General features: G+C 44.1%; 1 protein-coding gene across 1 annotated transcript in view; it reads left to right on the top strand.

The window, feature by feature from the left end:
* The window catches only part of LOC139338417 (vasorin-like), a 30,479-nt gene extending 10,421 nt beyond the window's left edge, over positions 1–20,058 (top strand). The window contains exon 2 of the mRNA XM_070973393.1: positions 15,393–20,058. Coding sequence (XP_070829494.1) covers positions 15,414–17,537 — 2,124 coding nt within the window. The 5' untranslated portion in view covers positions 15,393–15,413 and the 3' untranslated portion in view covers positions 17,538–20,058. The remainder of the gene's footprint in view (positions 1–15,392) is intronic.
* Positions 20,059–25,696: the final 5,638 nt, after the last annotated feature.

The following is a 25,696-nucleotide window of genomic DNA, read 5'->3' as shown; positions in this document are numbered from 1 at the left end:
ACTTCTGGCCTTCACTAAACTCCCTGCTCATTAAAATGGGACTGCTGCCATTATTCAAAGGGATGGAAAGGTCTGTGTGTGCACATGTGAGGTGTTCCACAAAGTTCTTTGCAAGTCATATAGTTTGCCAATTGTTAAAGGTGATAGATCACCAAATGCACCATTAACTTTACTTGTTGTTTTATATGGACTTGGCTCATAATATTGTCTCAGCCTCATTAGAGTGAGTCACAGCCTGGCCAGGACAGATAGGATCTTTAAACGAGTGCAGTCTGTACTCTATCTGAAAGGTTTTCAAGGGTAACGACGCATCAGGGTGGGCCCACAGGACAGCTGAGTAAGCAAATCACAGTGGACATGGAATAAAAACTGAGTTCAGTCAAACATACCGTATTTTCCTGACAGCCTGAACAATAGCTTAGCCTAAAGAGAAGCTAACCAGTTCTTTCTTTAAATCATGTCTGCGGTTCACTGGGCTCTGGCACAATGTGTTTTTAGCAGATATATGTCCTTACCAAACCCTCAAAGAGGCGACACAATATACAGAGTTTAACTCAAGTTGAGACCACAAGAACTCCAGCAGCCGACTGTGAAATTCACTTTATGTATGTCATCCTGAACCGAAATGACTGACATTTTCATGCAGTGAAATTGAAAAAAGTTAACATTTGAAGACCCGGCTCTGACCCCGAAATGATGTCTAGAATGAAAATGGATCTTTGAAATGACAGGACGGAGTGAATTTGCTGAGCTTTGTTGAGATCAAGTAGCTTAATTTTCTCAAACAGTGGAATAATTTAGTTTCAGGGTGATTCTGCAAAGGGACTGAAGCTCTTTGGGCTCCTTGCAGTCGAGCTGTCATTGACCTATGAGAAAACATACGCGACTAAAGGAAAGTGCATCTGCATTTCCGTGCCTGCATACCTGTGTGTTTGCTCACAGCCTTGTGGTCAAAGCTAATGTGAGGAAATCAGTTCAGATCGATCTGATTTCCACCTCTGAGCAGATTTACACTCGTGATTAACGCACATGCTGAGAAACTGAACACCATGTTTGGTTGTCCTGCTCAGCTCAGCCTCAGAATGCTCTTACTCGTTAAAAGTCGCATATCTTCCCATGAAATCGAACACACCAGATATTATCTTCAAAAGGAATCTGAAACAAGCGTTGCATCGCGTTCACTCGGCCGCTTGAGCTCCGCTAAAACTCATTTAAGTTCCAAAATACTTCAAAGATTCAAATTAAATCCAACTGTTTCCATGAGGATTAAAAAAGAATTTGGCGACATTCTGGTGGCTGTACCAAGTATTTTCACGTTCATTTCACTCTCCTCAATCTCTCTGCGTAGTTTAATGAAAACTCAACCCCAGAATATTTCAAAAGCAGCCAAGTCGTCTTCGAGTTTAAGAAAAGGAAGCATTAATTATGCTATCAGCGCAAATCAAAAGAGCTGACTTATGGCTTGTGTGGGAGTCTGTCGTGCATGTGTGTGTGTGTGTACACACACTTCATCCATCCACACAAACACAACATCATTTTTCTTCCCGTTCCTTCTCCAAACATCCCGGCAAGCCTGGAGGCGTTTTTCAGAGTCGTGTGTCAGCGCCTGGTCTGCGGTGGAGCACGTCGTCGCCATCGCTTCACATTTATCTCCCTCAGAGTCGAGTTACTTTTCATAGAGCGCAGCGAGGCTCGAAAAACACTTGCACACAATTGAAATGTTTGTGTGCACTAAAAAAGAAGCATTGTGTCGCGTTTTGACCCACTTCACTTGTTGGGGTGCTGCTAATGTTGAATTACCGCTGAGATTTACTTCTCAGTTGTGGACTTTATGTGCACGTTTACTTCCTCTGAGAGTCTGCTCTTTCACTGATGACACTTTGTTTCCTCTAATTGAACAACCAGTCTATTCCTCCTCGCTGTCCTCATTACTGTGCAAGCCGCTGGTCTAACTCTGTTGATGGAGTCTCACCTGCGTTCTGATTTGTAGTCACTGCTGTTGAACTTGTTGTCTAAGGCTGCTCTCAGTTCGCTCCCAGGAGAAACCTCAAAGGTAATCCACTGTCTTCAACCTTTATTGGAAGTGTGCTCAGCAAGTCACTGCATAGACGTGCACCTCCAAGGGCAGATGGATAAATATTTTCATTATTGACTAATCTACCAGTTATTTATTGCCCAAGTGACGCCCTCAACATGCTTCTTTTGTCCAAACAACAATCAAAAACCCAAATGCTCTTCATTTGCTCTCAGGAGTGACAAAGAAAACCAGCGAATCCCTGAATTTAACCAGCCAATGAAAAATGACTGAAACGATTCATCGATTAGAAAAATAGTTGCCGTTTCATTTTCTGTTGATTGATTTAAGTGAACAGTCACGGCAGCTCCAGCTCTACAGGCGAAGTGAGGGCAGACGACTCCACAAGGTCAAGCTCTGTCCTACTGTCCTTTCACAAAGATGACCTTCTCACGTAGAAGAGTGAAGGGACGAAACGTGAGAGGAGGAAACACATCTCAGAATCCAGGACCAGAAAAAAAACCTACATGAAAACAAACAGAAGGAGCAAGACAGAGTGCTAACGCGACCTTCGACCCCATTCAGCTAAATCATTTGAAGGGTGATTCAAGCTGCTTTTTCTGCAGCACAACAGTAAAACTCCCAGTCCACACTGCTCCTCAGGACCGAAGGAGTTGTCTCTTATTTGAGGTGAATGTTCACAAGTTTGATGTTTGTCTTCGCTGATAGTGAGCGAGTGCAAACAGAGCGAGAGCTGGTTTCTGCTCTGCTGAGGAGATACGCTGTGTGTGTGTGTGTGTGTGTGTGTGTGTGTGTGTGTGTGTGTGTGTGTGTGTGTGTGTGTGTGTGTGTGCGGTGCGAGCCCCATGCTGCTGCTTTGTGAGTTTAGGCAAACACCAGCCACAGTCTGGGCTTTAGATTTCCACCTTTTCATTTGATGGTTTGGGGTTGTGACTGAGTTTTTTTTAACAAACTTTACATAAATGCACTGCGCAGGATTTTCTAGCACGGCGTGTTGCTCAGACAGCACAGGCTGAACTTTGTCCAAACTAAAATTAGGTCCATATTTTCCTTCTCTTGCAGACACAAAGGCCTCTCAGCACAGTCGCCTCCCAGGACACGTTTTCCGTGTCTGTAGCTGCTTTGACTGAAATAAGAGCACAGATCAGGTCTGGTCTTGAACACTCAGACGGCCCGACGTGACTCTGATCACCACCAAGAGTTAAAAATCATTTTCTGTCCCAGTGCAAAATGCAGCCTTTGTTTCTGGGTCACGAACCAGCCGAGGTCACTGGCTTTAACCGAGCCAAACAAACACACACACACACACACAGTTCAGTTTGCACTAATTGATTCCCCTTCCAGCAGAGACAAGAATGAGTGTGTGTGTGTGTGTGTGTGTGTGTGTGTGTGTGTGTGTGTGTGTGTGTGTGTGTGTGTGTGTGTGTGTGTGTGTGTGTGTGTTGCTTTAAAGGATCTGTTGGGAGTTTAAGTAAATAGATAAGTGACAAAGTAAACACCCATCCAACACACACACACACAGACACACACACACACACACGTCAAACCAACATCAGGGACACATTTCCATACACATACATTAACTGTTTGTGCCTCACATTAATGAATTGTTCTGTGTTCATAAGTTTCAAAAGGTAAACCCATTTACCAATTACAATCCAATTAGAGTGTGTGTGTGTGTGTGTGTGTGTGTGTGTGTGTGTGTGTGTGTGTGTGTGTGTGTGTGTGTGTGTGTGTGTGTGTGTGTGTGTGTGTGTGTGTGTGTGTGTGTGTGTGTGTGTGTACTGGCAGTTGCTGAAGTCTCTGTCAGCAGTAAATCCGTCCACACTCCCTGACCTAACACTGGGTTAATGAGGTGATCCAGCAGCAGGGTACGGTTGGTAGAGGTCTGTGTGTGTGTGTGTGTGTGTGTGTGTGTGTGTGTGTGTGTGTGTGTGTGTGTGTGTGTGTGTGTGTGTGTGTGTGTGTGTGTAGGTGTGTGTGTGTGTACATCTGTACAAGTATTTAAGTGGGTGTTGCGCAGGCAGCGTTCATAGTGTGTGCATGAGAAGTGCGATCTGCAGTCGTGTGATTGGACATAACGGTGGTGATTGTTCAGAATTAGTTTGTAGTTTTGGTGAGAGCAGAAATCTCATGATGACATGCCACAAGGAAAACGATGAACTGCAGTACACATACTACAGTATTTGCTGTACATTCTTACACATTTGCATTGCGGTCATTTGGACACGGTTATGCTGTTTAGCAAAAAGCAAAGCTTGCAAGTAATTCCCCACATAATCCAAAGCAATATGCTGGAAACAGAATGACTTGCACAAGCATGCAGGACTGTTGCGTACAGCCTGAGTCACACTGGATAACAGTGTCAGCTTTGAGACTGGAAGCTCAAAGGTTCAAAAAGTCACCATACTTGCATACATTTTTTAAGAAAGTTGACCTAAACTCTAAATATAAAAGGAGTGGGCACTGACTAACATACGCATACAGAATAAGCTTAGCTTAAACTGTGAGTGTAACACCGTAAATAAAGGCACAGCTCTGCAAGACTCGAGCTAAAGCCCCAAGATTTGCTGGCCAACTTAAGAGTGAGGAAACAGGGAAACCTGCAGCATAAAGTCTCAGCTGACCACGGCCCGTGAGCTGAAGCAGGAGCAGCTAACAGCAGGAGCAGCTAACAGCAGGAGCAGCTAACAGCAGGAGCAGCTAACAGCAGGAGCAGCTAACAGCAGTGCGTTACCATCGGGTCCATTTGCCATTTTAAACTCTTCAAGTAGCCCCACTGAACTCAGCCCCACATTGAGATTTCATACTGTCTCATTCTGTCTCTTGTTATCTTTGTATGATTTCAAACATTTCAGCTTTGAAGGCATGATGCCTTAAAGAGAGAGAGAAACATCATTTAGAACCAGAACTGGGTTCAATGTTTGTTAAAGATGGCTGTGATAAGCTGTGAAGGTACTGCGTCTGTCGGGACATGTACGAACCCGAGGGAGGCGTCGACTACCCTGACTTGTCCCCCCTCGAGTCCAGGCCAACCTGTACCCTGCCAGAAGCCATACTTTGATAACTGACGGCTGGATTTTACAAGCAAGGGGCCTCTGTTGGGGGATAGACTCACAGGTGATCCTCAGTCAGGCCTGGAGGTGGGAGGAGATGGATGGAGGGAGGAGGAGGAGGAGAGAAAGGAATGAAGAGCGGCAACAAGTGGACTGTAAAGCTGCAGTTTGTAACAGCGCAACAACGACAGCAGGACACGTCAAGAAAGGAGCGCTCAGGGATGTTTATCACATGGAAAACAAGGCCGGTTCAGCTCTCTGTGAACCTTCGCTTTGCTGAATGTGAACTGCTTCTGGGGCTTCTGCCAAAGCTTCAGGCTGGATGCCGATTTCAGATATAAACAAGTCATTAAGAGGAGAGACGAGTGACGGCAGGGCAGGGATTGACAGATCCGAGAGGGAGGAGGGAGATCTAATAATACGCTTCACTGCTTCGAGGTGTTTGCTTGAAAAAAGTTTGCTTATCATAGCTTTAATACTTTCATTCTGGAAAAATCAGCCCCGAGCTAACGTGAAGGAGCGCTGCACAACGGACTCAGACTGAGCCTTTATCAGCTCCGGTATCTTCAGCTGTCATAAAAATATGACTAATGGGATCAAGCTGTCTTGTCAGGTTTCATGTACCTCCTACTCTCTTTCCAATAAACTGTAAAAAGTCAGAAAAGACGTAAGAGCAAGCGGAGTACAGGCACCTTCCCTGGGAGGATTAAACTAATTCAGTAAGAAGGAAAGGATCAGAAAACAGGAGCCATGATTTAGACTGTTGTTTCTCCCGCCAGTCACCCACTGGCACACCTGTGTGAAGGTGAGTACAGGTGTCGCGCTTATTTCCAACTGCTGACAGACAGGACAGGCTCAGAGTTGGTGAAGTGTGAAATCATGCACGCACACGCGCACATGCACGCACACACGCACACGCACACACAGCCTTCAGTCGTTCCTGACTGACTGAGCTCATCGCCGTGTTCATACGTCTCAGCGGAAATACCAAAAAACACCAAATCAGGTTGGCTAATTCCTCTCCTACAACCCCAACAGCCAATCAGACTCAAGCATGCAGATGGAAACAAAAAAAAATCACAGAACATTAAATGAAGTTAAGTCAGCTGCTTCATAATGAAAACCTAAAATTCCTCCTGCGTATTTGCCAATTATTGCACATTGTTGATGATGGAATTGAACGACATTGTTGTTTTTGTGAAATTATGAGTTCTGAAACATGTTAGAAAGTCAAATAAGCTAAAATATGGAACAATATAAGACAATGTTTAATAGATTTCTACAAACGGGTACAGTATGTACAGATCTCTACAGCATGCAGAGAGCATTTGGATGGCAGGATTGCGATCAGCTGCAGAGGCTGCTAACAGTTTGTGGTGTTGGCGTTAGCCCGCCAGTTGAGCCAGAAACAGTCCTCTGCAGCCACCACTGGAATCTAATTCGACAAATAGCATAATACCAGTGATATTAGTGTAACCCAGTGTTTGCCTGTGTAGAAATACGGGCTTTAAACAGACTGAACAGAAACAGAACGGCAGTGTTGAATGAAGCCTCGAAGCTTTGAGCTGTTGGGCGCAACCCTGCTTTGCATTTCCATCACAGCAGCAGCAGGAGCAGCAAAGTCGGCATCTCTGCACACCTGAGTCAGACACCACAACACCGAGGCGTCGCTACGGCAGCCACACAGGCCAAAAGCATCAACAGAGCTGGCGAAGGTTGGCTGTCAAATGATGATGGATTATTAGTCCATAATGTGTTTGGTTTGGTGCAGCCACACCATTTCATGTGATCACCCCCCCACAATACAGTGACTACTGCTGGTAAGCAGGTGAAAGGGTGGTTCATAGCCAGCCTGCTGATGATTCATCCTGATAGTATGCTCACTCTACCTCCACTGTCTCGTATGACAACTGACGTAGACGTCTTTTTTTTATTCATGCCTGCTGACTGCACTTGTTCTTCAAACAGAGGTGGGATTGACTTCAGACTTCAGGCACCCCTCTCCTCTCCATCAGTGTTACGTAGAGCAGCTGGTGATTGGCTGATTAAGTTGTGAAGGTTTTATTTTACTACGTCTCAGCTCTGAGGTCAGGCTGTTGTATAAACAAGCATCTGCACGGTTGAAGCGTTCTTGAAGCAGACACTGGTTCTCTGCCCTGACCCTGACCCTGCCCTACGACCTGTGACCTCTGACTTCCACACGGAGGCTGAAGAGGTTTTGTACTGTACGTGAAGCTACTTCCAGCTGTGACAAAGAGGTTTTCTGTTCAGCGAGCAGCCAGTTACTCCTGCTGATGCAACAAAGGAGAAGAGACGGGGGACCAGAGTCAAAGACACTGGACAAGTAGTCTAGTAGTATAGTCTAAGTGTAAAGAGTTGCTAAATTGGCACAATTTTTTACAGTGTAAAAGTGTAGTGCAGTACACCAGTGAAAATAAAAACACTGCACAGTACAATTCTATTATACCACCAATGTGTGTACTTAAATACCATGAAAATGAAGTGAAATTGTGTGTGTGTGTGTGTGTGTGTGTGTGTGTGTGTGTGTGTGTGTGTGTGTGTGTGTGTGTGTGTGTGTGTGTGTGTGTGTGTGTGTGTGTGTGTGTGTGTGTGTGAGTTTGCCAAACTGACTGACAGTATGAAGAAAGGCGTTCAGGCACAGAGAAGAAGAGCTGGAGCTTCAGTGCAGCTGGAGATGTTAAAAAGTGGATGTAATTGAGCTTTTACGAGTCGTATGAGTTTGTTATTTCTTTCACACGCTCCATTGTGTTCACTTTGACATATTTATGTTCTGCAGTTGTGAGTCAAGAGGCGTCTTGGCTTTGTGAGCCTCACTGCAGGCATGCAGTCGGTTCACTGTCATCGAGAGCGAAGACCACAACAAACCCCGAACGCAGCTCCTTCTGTCGTATTTTAACAGCTTTTGTTTCGTCCTGTGTCGGTTTTGACTTTCTTATCGTGGTCCCCGTCAGTCTCTCCTCGGTTGTCCCAGTTGTCGCAGCCCAGTCTGGACGATATTTGTCACCACCCAGGTGTTAACTGCTGCAGAGGAGATGATGAAGCTGTTGGGGATTTCTCACAGTCTCTGATGACTTTACGTCATAAAACTTTGCTGTTTCACACTAAGCAGCTCTTTGGATCAAGACGTGGAAGCAAAGACTCAGAAATGGCTTTGTAGGACTTTTCCTCCTGAGGCGTCATTGAGACTTTCATCTGTGTCTCACTGACTGGATACTGACTGTTGAATTACACTGAGTCTCATAACCTGATCATCAATAAGCCATCAGAAAGAAGCACCAGCACGGCCGAAAACTACTGCTCATTCATTTCAATGAGGCCACGGCAAATGATGTCTATTGGAGATTACACTGACTTCTCATCTGATGGTCAGAGGTTGTAGAATGCATGTTTGTTTGTGTTGTAGTGTTGCTGTTATTGTTATTGTTACTGAGTATAGGTCGGCTGTTTGTGATGCAGAGATTTACACAGGGGTTAAAGGTCAAGAGCTGTCAAAGCAGCTGAGGCTCCACACTTCAGTGATTTATTTGAATCTTGTTTGCTGGATTTTTCACAGTTCAGCTAAATGTACGAACGACCCAAGTGATGGAAAAGGTTTGACTGATTTGCACCAAATGAAAAAAACCTTAAAGGCAACATCTGAGGCATTTATGTGTGTTCAGGATTAATGTCTGTTATTAGAACCTAATGCATGTTTGTTTGTGTATGTGCACACACGCAATACTCACACAGCACATTCACACAGCACATTCACACACACACACACACACACACACACACACACACACACACACACATATATACTGTGTATGCTTTACGTGTTTACACAACAGCTTTTGGGGCTGTGGGTGTTGGAAAGATTGAAGCAGTTAAACTGATTTTACTGGTAAGCTTCTCAGGCATGAGGTAACAGGATATTCCACTTTGGGGAGTTTCGGGGGTGTGGGAGTTGAGGTAAGGGTTGTACCACTAACTCACGTCTCCTTCTTTCCTTCATGAAAATGAAGTAATCTCCCTGTAGACCAGCTCTCTAACACAATTTACAATCCCCTCTCCGTCTTTGTACCTTCAGTCCTGATTCCACCAGCCCTCCTCCTCCTTCTCCTCCTCTTCCTCCTCCTCCTCCTCCTCCTCCTCCTCCTCCTCCTCCTCCTTCACCTCTCACACAGTCCCTCTAAATCCTTCCTCTCCCCCTTTCCTTAAAGTCGTAATCCTGGAAATCTTCATTCCTGATTTCACTCAACACGGTGCATCCTCTGCATTTTGTTTCCTATCGATAGTTTAACTTTCTGTTTACGTGGTGCTTGTCAGAGTCGTGGAAAAGGTAAACACATCACTTCCTGTGCAGGACAGCAGGCTTCATATTAAAGACACACAGACAGTAAATGCTGTAAGAAAGTTTAAGATCTAAGCTAATTAAACACTGTTGTGTTACATTAGTCTGCAACAGAGACTAAATTGATGTTTTTCCTCCGTTATTCATCAGCTACAGTACAACCAGTTATCCTTTAGAGGAGCAGCCAATCAAAGCTGACAATGAGCACGAGGCGGGGGACGCCATGGACCTTGTTATTTTTACCTCTAGAGCCTGATGGACACTTTTGTCCAAAGAACCATGAGTCTGTAGAGTGCTGCCTTGGGGAAAGGTGATACCTGTACAGCTGATCCAGCTGCTGCCTTTGTTGCTCTTTCATTGTCACCACTGTGGTTGTTTTTGTCATCACATGGTTTAATCTTCGTAATGCTCCTGCTGTCACAGACTGCAAATAAATTCAGAGTCCCAGCCCTCCTCGCCTGGCGAGATTTAACCACAGCAGCTGTGCCTCAGCACTCACCCTCGACAGGAATTAAGGGAAAACAATATAATCAAATAGCAACGGACAGCATTTGATGTCGTGCTTCTGCAGAAGAACCTCTAAGTAGATACGTTTGATGATCAGGACGGCCCAGAAACAAGCCACAATATTACATAATGATTCTGAAAGGCCAAGTGTGCCGCCCCATAATCCAGTTGGTAGAAGTGTAGTCCTCACTTTGAGAGAACATACACACCGTCATATCTGGCTTTTATCATACACTTTAAGTTCGGGCCTTGTTTACAGCAGGTTCTGGATAAATGGAGGCAGTCGTCAGCTACCAGCTATTAAAACACCAAACTTCTCTTTCTCCCTCTCGTGTCCTTTTTCCTCTCACACTCATCGTCTATTAGTCTCCCCCTCTCTCTCTACCTCTCTCTTATCACGGGGGGGGGCAAAGGTTTATGTGGGCCTTTCATTCTGTCTCACAGTGAGAGATGGCTGCAGTGTATTGTGGGTAACAGAATCCAGCTGCGTTGTAGACGCTGTGTTTGTGTGTGTGTCTGCTGGTGTGAACATGTGCAGGAATGTGTGTGTGTGTGTGTGTGTGTGTGTGTGTGTGTGTGTGTGTGTGTGTGTGTGTGTGTGTGTGTGTGTGTGTGTGTGTGTGCGCGCGCGCCTCTCTGCAGGTCTTTGCGGCGTGTTGATCTGTTTCGTGTCGTCTTGACAGCGATGTTTCTCTCATCGCGTGGCCTTATCTACACTAATAGCTGAGGATATACTGTGTGCCGTTTCATTATACATCTCTAGAGGAGCCAAGAGAACTGGTTCTGCAGCTCTGAGTCCTGTGGATGTAGTGCCATGCAGGCATGAAAAAGGATGCAGGAGATGAAGTGAGGGATGATTTAGAGCTCAATCTGTGCATGCCTGTTTTTTAACATCTTGGCCCTCTTTGGTTGTTTGACTGGGTACCCGCATCACAGAGCCAAGAATCAGCCACTCCTTCCAAAAGCTGAGCCAGTTTGAAAACAGAGGAGGTGTATATGAAAGTAGCTGTGGTTGAAGTTTACAATGTAAATGTTTTCCCACCAGTTTTCATCTTTTGTAGTTTGTCTAACGAGCTTTAAACTTCTGTTTTTTTTTCTTTGACAAGGCCTAAGTCAAAGCTCAAGCAACAAGGATGCCACAAGCACAGCACAGTCCAAAAATCTGCTGCAAACATGACTTTCACTGTTTATACTACTAATAATGAACACAAGTTAGTCTGATTATAAAGGTCTTCAGCAGTGATAATGTGAAATTATGCACTTAAGATGTCACAGGGTTAAATAAGGAATAATACACCTCACTAATAAAACTATCTTTACTGCAACCATGCACTTACCAAGGTGTGACAACCTACTGCCCTCAGTGAAAGATTAAACCTGAAAATAAACACTTGATCATGCAATGTGTAATCAGTTAAGCACTACTTTGTTCAGAGCTGTTCAAAAAAAAAAAAATCATCAAGAGTAAAACGTGAACACAACATAATTTAAAAGATCGACAGAGTCAAAGAGAGAGCCAGCATTTAGTTTTTGAAAGGGGCAAAAAGAGGCCTTCTGTGCAGCATTTTAATTAATCTCATCATGAAACATGGTGACTGGGACCAAGTGTGAAAATAAAACGCAACAATGGTGGCATGAAGCTACACAAACAACAGCCACAGCTGGAAGAGGCGCTCTCAGGCTGTCAGCTGACCTGCCGAGGACATCCACACATGGGAGGATGCTGTCGCCTCCCCCAAGACAAAACCAAAAGTCACTCAAATAAGCAGATACTTTGTGACCTCGCAGGGAAAAGTATGTCTTGTCCCGCCTCTACCCACAGGGAGGTCAGAGGTCAGGTTCGTCTGAAGCGTGAAGGGATTCAGTTTCTCAAACAAGGATGCTTCAGCAGGGCGGATGCTTGCTGTCATGGAGGTTTGGAGGCACCACCCAGCTGCACAGAGCACTCTGTGCTGTCGGGGGTTTACCTGCAGTGCATGTCCTGACACAGGCCTTTTGGATCAGCACAGCCTCAAGACCACATACACACTGTGAACATGGGCTTTTTATGGGAGAGTATGTCTTGATTTGTGCAAAGGGTAAAACCTTCATTTTGACAGGCAGACTAGAAGAAGTGTCAAAAGCAAGGCCTTCCTCTCTCGACTCAACAATCATTCAACAGTCATTCTCTCATTCGTATTCCACTCATTCCTCCGCTTCTCTGTCATCAAATTATCGACTTCACGCCAGTGTGACAGCGGCAGCACCGTGAAAGGAAGGACGAGCTGCTCTTATTATAACCCTGTTACTGTTCTATAAACATTAAGTGACTGCACACAAAGGAAGATCCGGATTCCAGAGCAGAGCATGCCTTTAAACTTAGACACGCACCTCGAACAAAAGCACGCCGTGTCACAGCAGTGACACTTTGTCATCAGAGGAGAAAGCTGCCTCATTGTGTGCGTCAAGCTGTGCATTGTTGCTCGTGGTCGCTTTATGTCTCAGTTAGAATAAGATAGCAGCTCCTTTTCCTCTCTGATGTGACAGAGCGGTTTGGTGGCTTTAGCAACGTGATGCTGGACGTTTTCTTTCATTTAACCTCCTCACAGATTCACTGTCACACTGACACACTTGAAGACAGTAATGCTTGAGCTCTGGGTCACGTTTAATTCAGTGGCTTCTTGTGATGAATTGTAGTGTGAGAACGAATCTTTTGTGTCAAAGTGTTTGACTCTGTTTTACTTATTGTTACTGCACTCAGAAGTAAGCTAGTCAGCTTGTCAGCTAGTTTGGAAGCCAATCGTGGTCCAGTATGCATCTTGTGTGTTATGAGGTGTGATGTGGAGAAGTGAAATCTACAAACACACTATTTGTATTTTTTCAGTCTTTAGATCTGCCAAAGAGATTATGTTTTTCTTTGGCAGGATATGTCAGAAGCTTCTCCAGGCTGTAATTAAATATAGTGAAAGTTTATCCAAATCAAATCTTGCTTGCTATATCAACATTTGTCTCCAGTGTCAGTGCAGCACATGGCCCATTTCCATCTAGAAGGATTTTCCCGCCATTTTCACGTTTTGGCAGAGACACAGGAAGACGCTGTTCAGACAAGTATCAACTGAAGTCCAAATATAATTGGAAACTGATTCATTCAAAACTTAAGAACCTGTCAAAGACAAGACATCACTTTGCGGTTTACAACAAGACGGAACAAACTGAAAGAGGTTTATTCTTATTCTATTCGAGCCCATTGTGTTTCACCTCATTGTTGTGCCTTCTTGCCGCCCGTTGGTAAGAGTCAGAATATTGTAGTTACTTTCTATAAAACAAAGAAAAGCATTAGAAACATGCTGAGAACTGAGTATTTACAGACCAGCCAATTAAAGTGTGGCACTTTGCCTTAGTGTGTAGCCTGTCATGTGAGCGGGTTAGCGGTTTGATCTTTCTCATGTGTGCCAATGGAGCCTTTGTAGCTTCTGGTTTATATTAACTGTTCTTGAAGTCCCGGTTTTGGTTTTTAAAACACCCAAAAATATGTGTTTAAATCTTGTGTTTTCCTCTAGAATCAGTGCTCTTTGTGGTAATCGTCACTTCTTTAACCTCTCTGTGTCCCTCCCTCCTCCCCCACTCGCTTTGCTTTTCTTTCCTTTCCCTTGCTTCCTGTTGTGCTTAATAAAGGCAGATTTTGAAGGAATATTGCAAATTCCTACCAAGCTGGCAGGCTCTGACCTCGTATGTTATGAGGAGAGGGGGATAAATGGAGGAGACAGAGGGCAGAAAGGGAGCAGAGGCATGGGGCTGGAGGTGCGCCCCTGACTTTAATAAAACATCTTAGGTTTCTCCTCAACTTCCACCTCAGGAGTCTTGGAAAGGGCAGGAGTGCAAGAGTTTACTAACACAAACCAGGTCAGAGGAGGGAGGGAAGGAGAGATGATAGGAGAGAGGGAAGACAGAGGTGTAATGCAGGTATGAGCTGTAACAGGTAAATAGGCAACAAGTGAAAGGCCAGATGTGGGCTGATGCACATGAAGACAAAAGATCCACTACTGCACTAGTTGATGATATAAAACATTTCCCAATTCTTCTTAACAGTTCATTGTAAATTCAGAATTCGTATATCATTTCTGGCTCCATGGAAGAGACAGTACAATTTCCAAATCTTTGAAAATGCTGCCATTTTATATTTTCATTCCTGCAAAGTCTATTGACTTTCATTTGTTTTCATCTTCTTCACCGCTAGTTAAACTCCCTTTGACTGTTGCCAGGGTCACTCTCAAGTTTCAGTCCTTGTGGCTCTTGGACTGTTTCACACCACAATAGCCTATCCAGAATAAGCCTGATGAAATCAAATGAGTTGGGAAAAAGTCTTTTTGGGCTCCGACTGGTCTGGGGTTGCAGGTCTCATTCTCCAGACTTGAACCTATGATACTAGCCAATCATTTGTGTTGACCACGCAGCAGAGTTTACACGCATCTCTATATAAATTGAACGCACGGCCCATCCTACTGGAGGGTACATCTACGATAGAAAACAATTGTTAGCTCATCCACTTCAAACAGATTTTCATGGTAGCCCTGCAGGCCAATGAAACGCTGAGTCTCCATAGTCTCCCTGAGTTTACAACAAGGGGAGGAAAAGAAAGAAAATACCTAAGTTCTGTAGCAGGTTAAGAATGAGCTTGATTGTTTGTCTTCTGTCACACATTCCTGGTCTGATCTAAATTAGATCTGAATTTTAAGTTGATGGATTGTTTTTCCTTTGCAAGTCACCCAACCCCATTCCCCTTCTGTGTCCAACACACACATTCTCTCTCTCACACACACACCCAAATCCCCCCCCCCCATTTCCTGCATTCCTGTACATGGCATCCATGTTTGTGGTAACATGATTTTTTTTTTTGGGGGGGGGGGGGGGGGTTCTGATTTAGGGTGCACACGTGTGTGCGCCAGCACAATGGCAGCATGTTTGCATTAGATATGTTTGTGTGTAGTAGCAGTGTGGTGCAGTTTCACGGGCGAAGGACTGTGTCATAAACACAGGGAAGAGGCTGAATGAACTTCTCACTTACCCTGGGTGGGCTGTTAACTAGTCGCCCTGGCCTGTGGGTCCTGATCCCTTGGGTGTCCGTTCATCAAGGATATGAAACAGCAAATTCACTTTGATGGAGCACTCAGTTTTACTGTTTGTTTATATGCATGTGTGTGGTAGCTAAGGTTTGTTGGTTGGGCTAAAGTGTGCTTGAATCCATTGTATTGTACGTTATGGACAGAGTGTATGGATGAGTTTGTGGAAGGGATAAAGAAAGATTTGTCTGCCATTTATTTATTCTTACATTAATTCTTACATAATTCTAATTCATTTCTCCTAAATGACATCTATTAAAAGTCTTCATAGTCTATTCTATGTCTCAGTTTGTTTCGTATTGTAAAGCCTCACACTTTCCCCTCTCTCTTATGTCTTTCAGAATTTTAGGCCTGACGTCACCATGCTGCCTTACTTCCTGCTCGTCTTCCTCTCATCTGGTCTGGTGTTATCCTCTGACTGCCCAGCAGACTGTGCTTGCCAGGGCCAAGACTCCATATTCTGCATTCATCGACGCTCCAGCACTGTGCCCCGTGTCCCCACCACCACCCAAAATCTCTACATCTTCCAGAATGGCATTGACACTTTGTCCCAAGATGACTTCAAAGGATTGGGCGAGTTGGAGTTACTAGATCTCAGCCAGAATGAGCTAGCAGAGATCCCAGAGGGTGTGTTTGAGATGCTGTCAAAGCTGAAGAACTTAGACCTGTCCTCTAACCACATTACCCACATTCCCAAAGGCAGTTTTTCTGGGTTGGTCCAGCTGGAGAGGCTGTATCTTCATGCAAACCGCATTCAGAGCATCCATCCAGAAGCTTTTGAAGGTTTAGAGAGGCTACTGGAACTCAAGCTCCAAGGGAACCAGATCACTTCTCTGCCATCCCTTCATTTCCCCAGGCTTCTACTTCTAGACCTCAGCTACAACAACATCCCACCTTTGGGGCCCTCAGATCTCCAGACCCCCCACCTGGAGGCCCTTAAGGTTGCCTCTCTGGGGCTTACCTCTGTGGACGAGGATCTCATAGCCTCCTTGGGGAATCTCCATGAGCTCGACATCTCCACAAACCAGTTAACTGAGGTGCCCCAGGCCCTAAAGCAGGACTCCCTCAAGGGACTGATCAAGCTCAGCCTGGCTGCAAACCCTCTGGGCGAGCTCAGGGTGGAGGACTTCCAGAAATTGACTGGACTTCAAGAGCTGGATCTTAGTGGACTTAATCTTCAGGGTTTTCCCCAGGATTTCTTCCAGACGTTCCCTCGGTTGATACACCTGACCGCAGCTGAGAACCCATTTAACTGCTTGTGTCCATTAGCCTGGTTCCCTGTCTGGCTAAAGGAGAAGGAAGTGAATCTTGGGAGGCCTGAGGAAACCAGATGTCACTTTCCTTTAGTTAATGCTGGGAAGAAGCTTTCAGCACTGGAGCACAAAGATTTTGGGTGTCCACCTACCACAACAGTGCTGATTGGCTCCCCAATTGGAAGTACTCCTGTTCCCCAGATACCCACAACATCTCCAGAAACCACCCATACTAACGCCATTCCTCCTCCTCCTCCACCCAGTGAGGAAACAGTGTCCTCAAAAACCCCCTACCCTCTTCCACCAGAAGCTCCAGTCTCCCCTAGCTCCACCAGCGGGGAATATGAACCACACATCTGCCCACCAAACATCTGCCTCAATGGGGGCACTTGTAATTTTGACCCACTGGGTCAGCTCGGCTGTTTGTGTCCTTCAGGAACCTCTGGCCTCTACTGTGAAAATGTGGACGAGGTCCCTGAGCCACCAAAACCTTCAGCAACAGAAGTTTCGATAGTTGCCCCTGTGATGCCCGTTGAACTTGATGCCATCAGCTCACGGCAGGTGACCTCCACATCTATCCTTCTGGACTTGCACCGCTTCATCGAGACCCGGCCACACATCCGAGGCATCAGGTTGACCTACCGTAACCTCTCAGGGCCTGACCGCCGCCCCATTATCCTGAGTGTACCGGCATCTTACCCTGAGTACACTCTGCGTGGTTTGAGACCCAACTGTACCTACTTAGTCTGTGCCAGTCCCCTGGGCGAGAGAGTCAACTCTAGGGCCAACAGCTCTGTTGAGACAGGGTCATGTACAGAGGCTCACACCACAGGGGTTTCACTGACATCCTCAGAGTCCAGGGTGGAGACCCCAGGCCCACTGACATACACTCTCATCCCGGCCCTGGCTGCCCTGGCACTGGTGCTGGGCTTGGCAGTGGTGGCTGGGACAATCATCTGTGTGCGAAAGAGGAGGCAGGCAAAGGCAGGGATGGAGCTAGAGCTTGGCCCAGCTGATTCAGATCCCATGGAACTGGAGGGGATAAAGGCCTGCCTGGAAAATGGGGGAAATGGTACTCTCCCCCATAAACAGCCTGAGATTGGCCGCTGTCATACTCCTCAGCCACCTCCATCCTTGCAGCAAAATGGGGGTTTGGACTATGAGATACCCTTGATGCAAGGACACTGTCCATCAAATAACAATCTAGTATCACTAAAGCCATCATATTTCTAAGATGCAATAAAATACAAACACTTGGAAAGATTCTGCAGAGTGGCCTTGCCCACCCTGACTTGTGAGGTCCTGCTATGGCTCACTGAATGCTTAAAAAGTCTCATTTTCATTCCAATTTCAGATATCCACAATTGGAAAAGTGGCACTTACCAGCCCTTTGCTGTCCAGTGACAACACTACATACTAGATCATCTGTTTTAGAGATACTGAATAATGAATTTAAGGTTACAGCATATTGGAAATGTGCTAACCCCTGTGGGACAATGATCAGGATGTGGTTTAGTGTCATCTAGAGTTTGATGATGGTGAAACTTCACCAAGTGATTAAACTAAGTGCAATCAACTTGAAGGGTCTCAGTAGCAGACCGAAAACAGAAGTGCCTTTTTGCATTGACACAACTGTAACCTATGGCTCATTTATAAAAGAAAATGTCTTTGTTTATATGAAAGAAACGTGAATGAGCTGTAATCGTGTTGCTGGATTTGGGAGATACAGCATGGAGAACAGTGCCCTAACATCTGTGCTACAGAACTGGACTAAGTGACAGTGGTTTGAATGGAAACAGTGATGTGTGATGGTTCGACCACACATCACGGTACAAAATGGGTTTTTGACCAACTCTGACTGGTCCATGTGGATTATAGAAAGAACTTGCACTGAAAAGAGATTATCTTTTCCTTTACATTGTCCCAGTCAGGAACTGCCACAAGACTGATGGTTGCTTAAGGAAATGCAAAAACACAACTGAAAAAAAGCTAGTAATTGGTTGATGACCGTCTAATTTGAACACAACCTTGCAGATTTGGATTCCTCACTCTCAACAGATCTAGCACAACTCTCTCCACACATCCATGGGAGATAAATTTGCTGTGAAAGATAAATGGACTGAATGAAGAGCCATTTAGAATGGACTTTGCCTGCTGTGATGGGAAGGCTGTTTCGTCTAGCTTATATCATGATATTCTGTTTTTGTCATGTGTTTTTTGTACTTTTATTGTGCTTTTTTGCTGTTGATGTCCATTCAGTATTGCTGTTGCTGTGAGTTGAAACATTATTATTTGCTCCCTTGAAAAAGCCTGCGTTTAGGTTATAACTCTCCAGAGCTATTTGCAGTGAGTGCTTAAGTAAACAGCAGCTCACATTGTTGAGACGAGCGCTAAAAGCACCCAACAGTAGTCAAATATCTATGTAAGAAGTTTTAACTAAAAAATGAAATCAGTTGTCAGTACCGAATGCTTTTGTATGAGCTTCACCAGAATGTGTCTGAATAACTCACCAAGTGAATGTAACTGTCGAGTGTCAGACACTTCATTCTCTGTGCCAGGTCTGCCAGCACTACATGAGGATAAGCCACCGACTGTTTTTGACCGCCAAAGCTCTCAAAACTGTGTTCAAAGGCCTTCTGCCACAAAGCCCACTCCTATAAAGCAGCACACGCGTGCCGAGAAAAGAAAGTTCAAAGAGCTTGAAGGCAATTTGCTGTGAGCGTCAGTGACTTTTAGGCACGAGTTTCCTCTTGGAGCTGCTGACCGTATGGTGTCTTAGATATGGTCTAGACACTGTCCCCCTGTAGGTTTGTGTTCTCTGGCCTCCTCTCACTGGCTCTCTGTGCCTCCTCTCTAACCATCCAGTATGTTTTGGTCAACAAGGATTATTGGCTTTGGAGATTGCTTTGCTTGTTTACAGCCAAGCAGACTGTGAAATGTACGCTAAATGCACCGTTCAGATGTATTTGTTCTCTTTTTCCTGTCTGGAGCTGAGATTGTCACAAACTTTTAGTGCTACTTTAAATGTCTCTTCCTTTCATGAGAATGAATCTTAAATTGCAAGGTATAAATAGGTTTACAGAGTCGTGCCTTAGCAACATTTGTTGGTTTGACATTGGCCTTACTGACATCTTGTAGTGTCATGTTACATGCACAAGGACAAAAGGGCCTTTGTTTTGCCTCAAGAGACAAGGCATTATAATACATTACAAACTAAAAATACAGAAAAATGAAATGAAATGTAGTCATTTTAGTCAGGTTTTAAAAAAGCCTTTCCTCAGTTCTTTGTTATCTAACAGCTGGAAAGCTATCAGTTAGTTTGTTCAGGTGTGTGTGTGCGTCCTTCACTTTATTCTTTAGCTTCCACTTCTACAGTACGCTTGTTTGCTTTATCATTGACTTAATGCACTACGCTCCAGCCACTGTCCAAAATCAACTTACCATTCTTTGGCTTCACTACTTTCTTCATTCTGTCAATATTCCAGTATAAACACAGACACAGATGCTCATATACAGCGTCTGCTCTCTCTCAGTATATCAAATGGAGACTCTCTGCATTGCTTTGGACAGTGAGAGGAGCAGGAAATGTTTGAAATATTTTCAACATAACACGCTTGTTACAGAACCTTCCCTGTTTATTTAGGGAAACTTTTTCCTTATTGTTTTATGTTTGTCATTTATGTCATTTTTTGTGTATGTGGTTGTCGGAAAAGCAATGCTGAGAAAAAGAACAGTATTAAAACGACTCGACGTTAAACTGTCTGATTTTGTGTCTCATGATAAATGGTGCTGGCTTCAGGAGTGAAGTCACTTTTATATGGTTTGAAGTAATGTGTGCCTTCATGTGCTCTGTAGTCAGGGCTGTAGAAGTTGTACTTTTCCTTGTGGATTTGAGGAATTTGGGCCCATTTGAGGCTGTTAGTCAGTTGTGAATGTAGGCATGTTGTCATAGAGCAAAGCTAAACAGAAAATTTGAGAAAGGACTTCCAGTAACAACAGAAGCTGATTACACATAGCCGGTATCTCTCAGTACGTCATTACACTCGTCCACACCAACCTCAAGCACAGCATGATTACTTTGTGACGTTATGTTGGTTTGTGGATGGACGCCAATTTCTCTATTTTCTGCTAATAGCCGAAACAGATGCCAGTGGAAAATATTACAAAACAACGCACAGTTCCCAAGTAACTGACGTTGCATGGCTCTGCTGCTTTTAGCTATTGGCCGTTTTCTTGTTGACTCAGCAAACTGCAATGAAAACAATGCAAAAAGATAGAAGTGCAAAATTATTGTAAGGGATCCAAAATTCAACTTGTAAGGGCAGAAGATAATGACAGTTTTCTTTACTACCAAATGAATGTTTAGATTATTAATTCAGACATACATTTTTAACTAAAAACATGTTTCGGATAGATAGACCAGCCTGAGAGAAATGATTTATTTCCTGGGCATTTTGATTGGCCAAAGCATGAAAAGCTCAGGTGTAATTAACTACATTAATGATGGCTAAATGTTGTTGATGTGCCTCAGTAAACCATGACAGTGTGCCAGCCTGTAATAATGCCAGGGCTCTGGACACAGCTGAATGGCATGCAGCCATTATGTTATTAATTACACCAGACGTACGTCATGTGCTACGTTCCAGTACCTACAGTACGGTACTATTTAATATGCCCCAATACATCAAATCAAATGCAACTTCATATGCAGAAAATACCAGGATGTCCGACTGCATCTGGTCACATTTTGCAGCGTGCACGCGAGGATGCGTTTCTGACAGAGCAGAGCAGAGCTGATTCTATGAAGCGTCTCAGATTTAACTCCATTTAAATACTGAGTTGCTTAGCTGGCTTCAACAAGGTGCATTCAGAGGATGTGAATTAAACACAAGTCTATACTGCGGTCTGACTCTGTCACAGTCTGCCAGTTGAACAGAGCCAGAAAGTCAATACAGAAACACAAATTCCTAATTACATATTGACAGAACAGATTATACCCTTTCAGTTTCTAATGAAAAATACTTAACAAAGGGATTCTTTTAAAGAGCTGCAGGACCGACATTCACATTATCATCGTGAATTCCACAGAAAATTACTGGGGAGGGTGTCAACATTTTTGTTTGGTCGTTTCGCATGTTTGCTAAAACAAGAAACACGTCTGAAGGGTGTGACCATACCATAACTGTGGCAGTAAGTCTCTTTTTTAGGACTCAGCAAAACAGTGGGCTGTGTACACAAAAGTCAATATAAATGATGATAAAATATCATAGTAGTACAGTGATATGAAAGGGAATATACTTGGTTGACTCTTTGGATCAGTTTCTTGGTGAAAGAAATGATGAAGACTGTCCTGTGCTTCACTGCTGCTAAATAAACCCTGAGAAAACCAGCGAATCACCGCCTGCCCCTCAGGGGTGATCACACACAGTGGTTAATTCTTTAGTGTGGTCTCAATCTGACAGGCGGTAGGCTATAAGCATTCAAGTGGAAAATGTGTATGACATCTCCTCTAAAGGTTTGCAAAATCAAGTAAAATGTCTGAGGGAGAATACTTGGAAAGCTTTCTGGACCAAACATATTTTACCAATGACAAATGTGTGTCTGTGACAATGTGTTACCTCAGAAACAAAACAGAGAAAAACAGTCGAATACTGCTCAGTGGTCTGCCGCCTGAACCTGTTAAAGACATGGATACCAGCACTGTGCTGTGATGAGTGGACATCATCTCTGTTTGGATCATAGAAACAGACCAAACATATGATATTAGTTGGTAGCTAAGCAGCATTAGGAAAGTTCAGGCCGAGCGAAAAAGAACAGCAAAAACATTTCGATCATTGGCATCGACCAAATGTTAATGATGAACAACTGAGACTACAACTATGGTCAGGTTAAGCCAGGTAAAAGCAAAAGAAAGTCAACACAGCCAATGTTAAGCCGAAGATGGCACAGCAGGTTTCCTTGTTCACTGGTCGGAGGGCTGCTGCGCTCAGTGCTGCCACCAGTGGCCAGAGGCTGTAGTATGTTCAATCACATGCTAGCACATGAATAATTATCAATATTGCTCCGAGGTGAGTGGTGCAACATGTCCCGCACCATCTTTGACTGAGAAAGTCTGAAATCACTCCCTCGTTCACTCATTCACTGCTCCCATCACATGCACTCAGTGTTTTTCTCTGTTGTGAGCCGCAAATCAAGATTTCAGGTGTAGCGTGACCTTTCCTGCCTCTACAGTATGGGACGCATTGCATAGAGGGGACTACAGTATTTGGACATGCAAATAAAATGGCAGACAGTGAATATAATGCGCTATATACTTAATATGGTGAGATTTTAGACACACCCATGTTTTCTAACCTTGCTTAACACCCACTCAACATTGTTTTTTTTTTCCATCTGATAAGGCTAATTTCAAGCTCTGGATCAGGCCTGAATGAATAGAGTCTCAAAGTTACATTTTCCCACCCAAGCACCATATAAGTATTCATTTAGTGCAGTTTAGATTAAAACTACAAATGCAAACTATTAAAGATTATTTTCACTATACAGTTTCAGCAATGCAACATAAGCCTGGAGTTTCAGGCAGTAGGCTCTTGTTAGGAAACCCTTTAGGGTTTGGGTCGTCCAAGATAACCATTTAAAAGTATGCCTGCCCTCCATGTGGTCAAGAGTCGCTTTTGCTTTCCTAAATCTTCAGGTTCGGCGACATTGAGCCAACAAACCTAATCAGTATAGGCAGTTAGTACATACGAAGCATACACTGGAGCCACAAAGAGTCAAACAAACCCCAACTTCACAGCCCATCACCCTCATAAGCCCCAAAATGTGCTTCTCATTTAAAGACCTTCCTCCATGGACTGCTGCAGGGTGCCGAGAGAAAAGAAAGAGACGGAGAGAGGAAAAGAAGGCAGGGGTGCGGGGAGAGGCTTGATTTATTTGAACAATCTGGTTGTAATGAAAGCAGCCAGCGTTTGCTGGAGGTGGATGGATGGAGTGAGAGGAGAAAAGAATGGGGAGGAAAGAGTGAATGGGGTGAAATCCAACTGCAGACAGATTGTTGGACTCGATAATGGTTTAAACGGACCCTACAAGCCTCTTAACCCCCCCGGCTTAGTGTGTGTGTGCATACATACTTATGTGCATATTATACCTAAGTTACCATATTACAGTCATGAATTCCATATGCAACCCATTTGCAATATAGCATCTTGCTGCCAATGCTGGCATACCTGCGTAATATATAAGGGCCAGTGAGATACAGAGAGTGTTTACTCCAGCTGCTCGCTCACTAAAAGCAGCTTTATGTCTTTTTGACATTGATGCATTTTGAAGAGCAGAGTTTGGACGAGAATCACATACTTCAGAGTGTTTAAAATCATTTACGAATGCACTAAACCTTCTGGCACTAATTCACAACACAGATCTACGGTCCTTTTCCGGAATGCATTTCTAATCTTTAAAGGAGATTCTGAACTGAAGTTTTATGTCCTGGTGTGTCATCTTGGATCCCGTCTCAGAGAAACAAGTCCACCACCAGAACATGCCGTTTGTCCAGAGTGACGCGTAGAAGCGATGTCTGATCGGATGCTCCTAACCAGCAGGAAATCATTTCTCTGTGCTTTCCTTAGAAATCCTTTTGAAAAACAAATCAGCTAAGGTTTGGTTGGATTCAAAGGGGGAAATAATCACAGTTTGGCCTACAATAAGTGCTTTGTTAAGGTTTGGGAAACATTGTGGTTTGGGTTAAAATCACAAGGCTACCTTGTTACGGTTGGGGGACTTCGGTCGTCATGCTATATAAACACTTGGTTAAGGTCAGGGAACGCAAAAACAATGTTGACTGCTGGTTGGAAATGGGAGACAAACAGCTGTCTCCTGTGTTAAAGTCTAATATTTTGTTTGTCCATCCGGTTTGACCTCCTTATATACTCACTTTATTTCTCCCAGCTTCCTCCTTTGCTCCTGTCAGAATTAACAACATTTGCTAAAACTACCGCGCACCGGTGTTTGGGGGAAATTACTGAGTCTTTGAAGATGAATGTCTTCTATTTGAACCATAAACTTTGGATCTCAACCTGGTCTCACTCACAACTTGTTACACGTTTGCTTGGTCAGGACCCCTCGGCATGACCTTTTTAGGCACTGCGTACCCCTTTAGCATCATTGTCGATGTGCAGGGTTGTCCGATATCTTTGGAGGAAGGTGAGGTGGTTGGATGGTCAAACAAAGGACTTTCATCCAGGAGATCTGGGTTTGTGTCCCACGTGAAACCAAAAGCGGAGGTTGATTTCCTTTGTTAGCTAAGTGACATACTTATCTGAAGCCAAATCACAAACTCTGCCTTAACCTGACCAAAGTGCAACCATTTCAGTTTATTATTGTTCTAAGCAAGCTTTATTTTGAAAGTGTAATCGGATTTTTCTAACCAGATTGTGCACATTTATTGCTGTCATTGAAAAATGACATTAAAGGATACCCAACATGCTACAAAGCAACACCAAAGGGACAAGTTGGGAGTGAGAAGGTGTTGGCTGGAAGTCTGAAAGTACTGAGAGGCGAACTAATGCATTTTATGGTTCTGACCTTTTCATGGAATTTGCTGACAATAAGGAAAATATATAACAACGCCAGCTTTCTTCTTTAAGTTGTAGGCCAGTAAATTCTGGAGACTATAACAAATGAAAAAGGCCTTGCATAACTGCACAACTTGCATATTTAATTATCAGGACTGCGAACTGACAGAACTTTCAGCTATGAAAGAAATCCAAGCAGCGATTTGCTCTGTGATAGTTGATTTGTCGACTTGAACGACCAAAACAATTCTGGTTGAGACTCAGTTAAAACACAAAGAAGAGAATCGTCTCGCAAAATACTTTCCTGTAACTTAATGTCCGGTTTAATGCAGTTTACCTTTGAGACTGAACAGGAACAGAGTGAACACTAATGGTCACGTAAGTGTTTACATTACTGCTCTTAGACAGTATTAATCACGCAGAGGTGGACTACATCAAGACACAGCGCAGGCTCACTTTGTACTTCTCTCCAAAATGGCTTCCCACGCTGTGTGGGTTGAGAGCTCATGTTCTTTATTCTCACGAGAAAAACACAGTGGCTAAAGCTGTGGATGGCTCTTTTCCTCTCTGCACTGCAGTACAAGATTTAATTGAATTAGCTTTAATTGCCATTCATTCGCCAATGGAACCCAAAGGTCTCCTCTTACCATGGCCTTAATGACTTCCACGCTCTGAGGCAGAATCTGAAGCTAAATGAAAAAGTCTTCACACAGTGCAGCGCAGGACCACCCGACATCTTGCGGATTGCTGAAAATGTTGATATGAAACATTTTCCCAAATATGTGAAGTGGAGCTGCTGTCAATTTGTGATCTACTGTAACG

The sequence above is a fragment of the Chaetodon trifascialis genome, chromosome 2 (genome assembly GCF_039877785.1).
Source record: "Chaetodon trifascialis isolate fChaTrf1 chromosome 2, fChaTrf1.hap1, whole genome shotgun sequence".
NCBI lineage: Eukaryota > Metazoa > Chordata > Actinopteri > Chaetodontiformes > Chaetodontidae > Chaetodon > Chaetodon trifascialis.
Note: the sequence above shows the minus strand (reverse complement) of the source record. Positions and strands in the feature narration are given on the sequence as shown.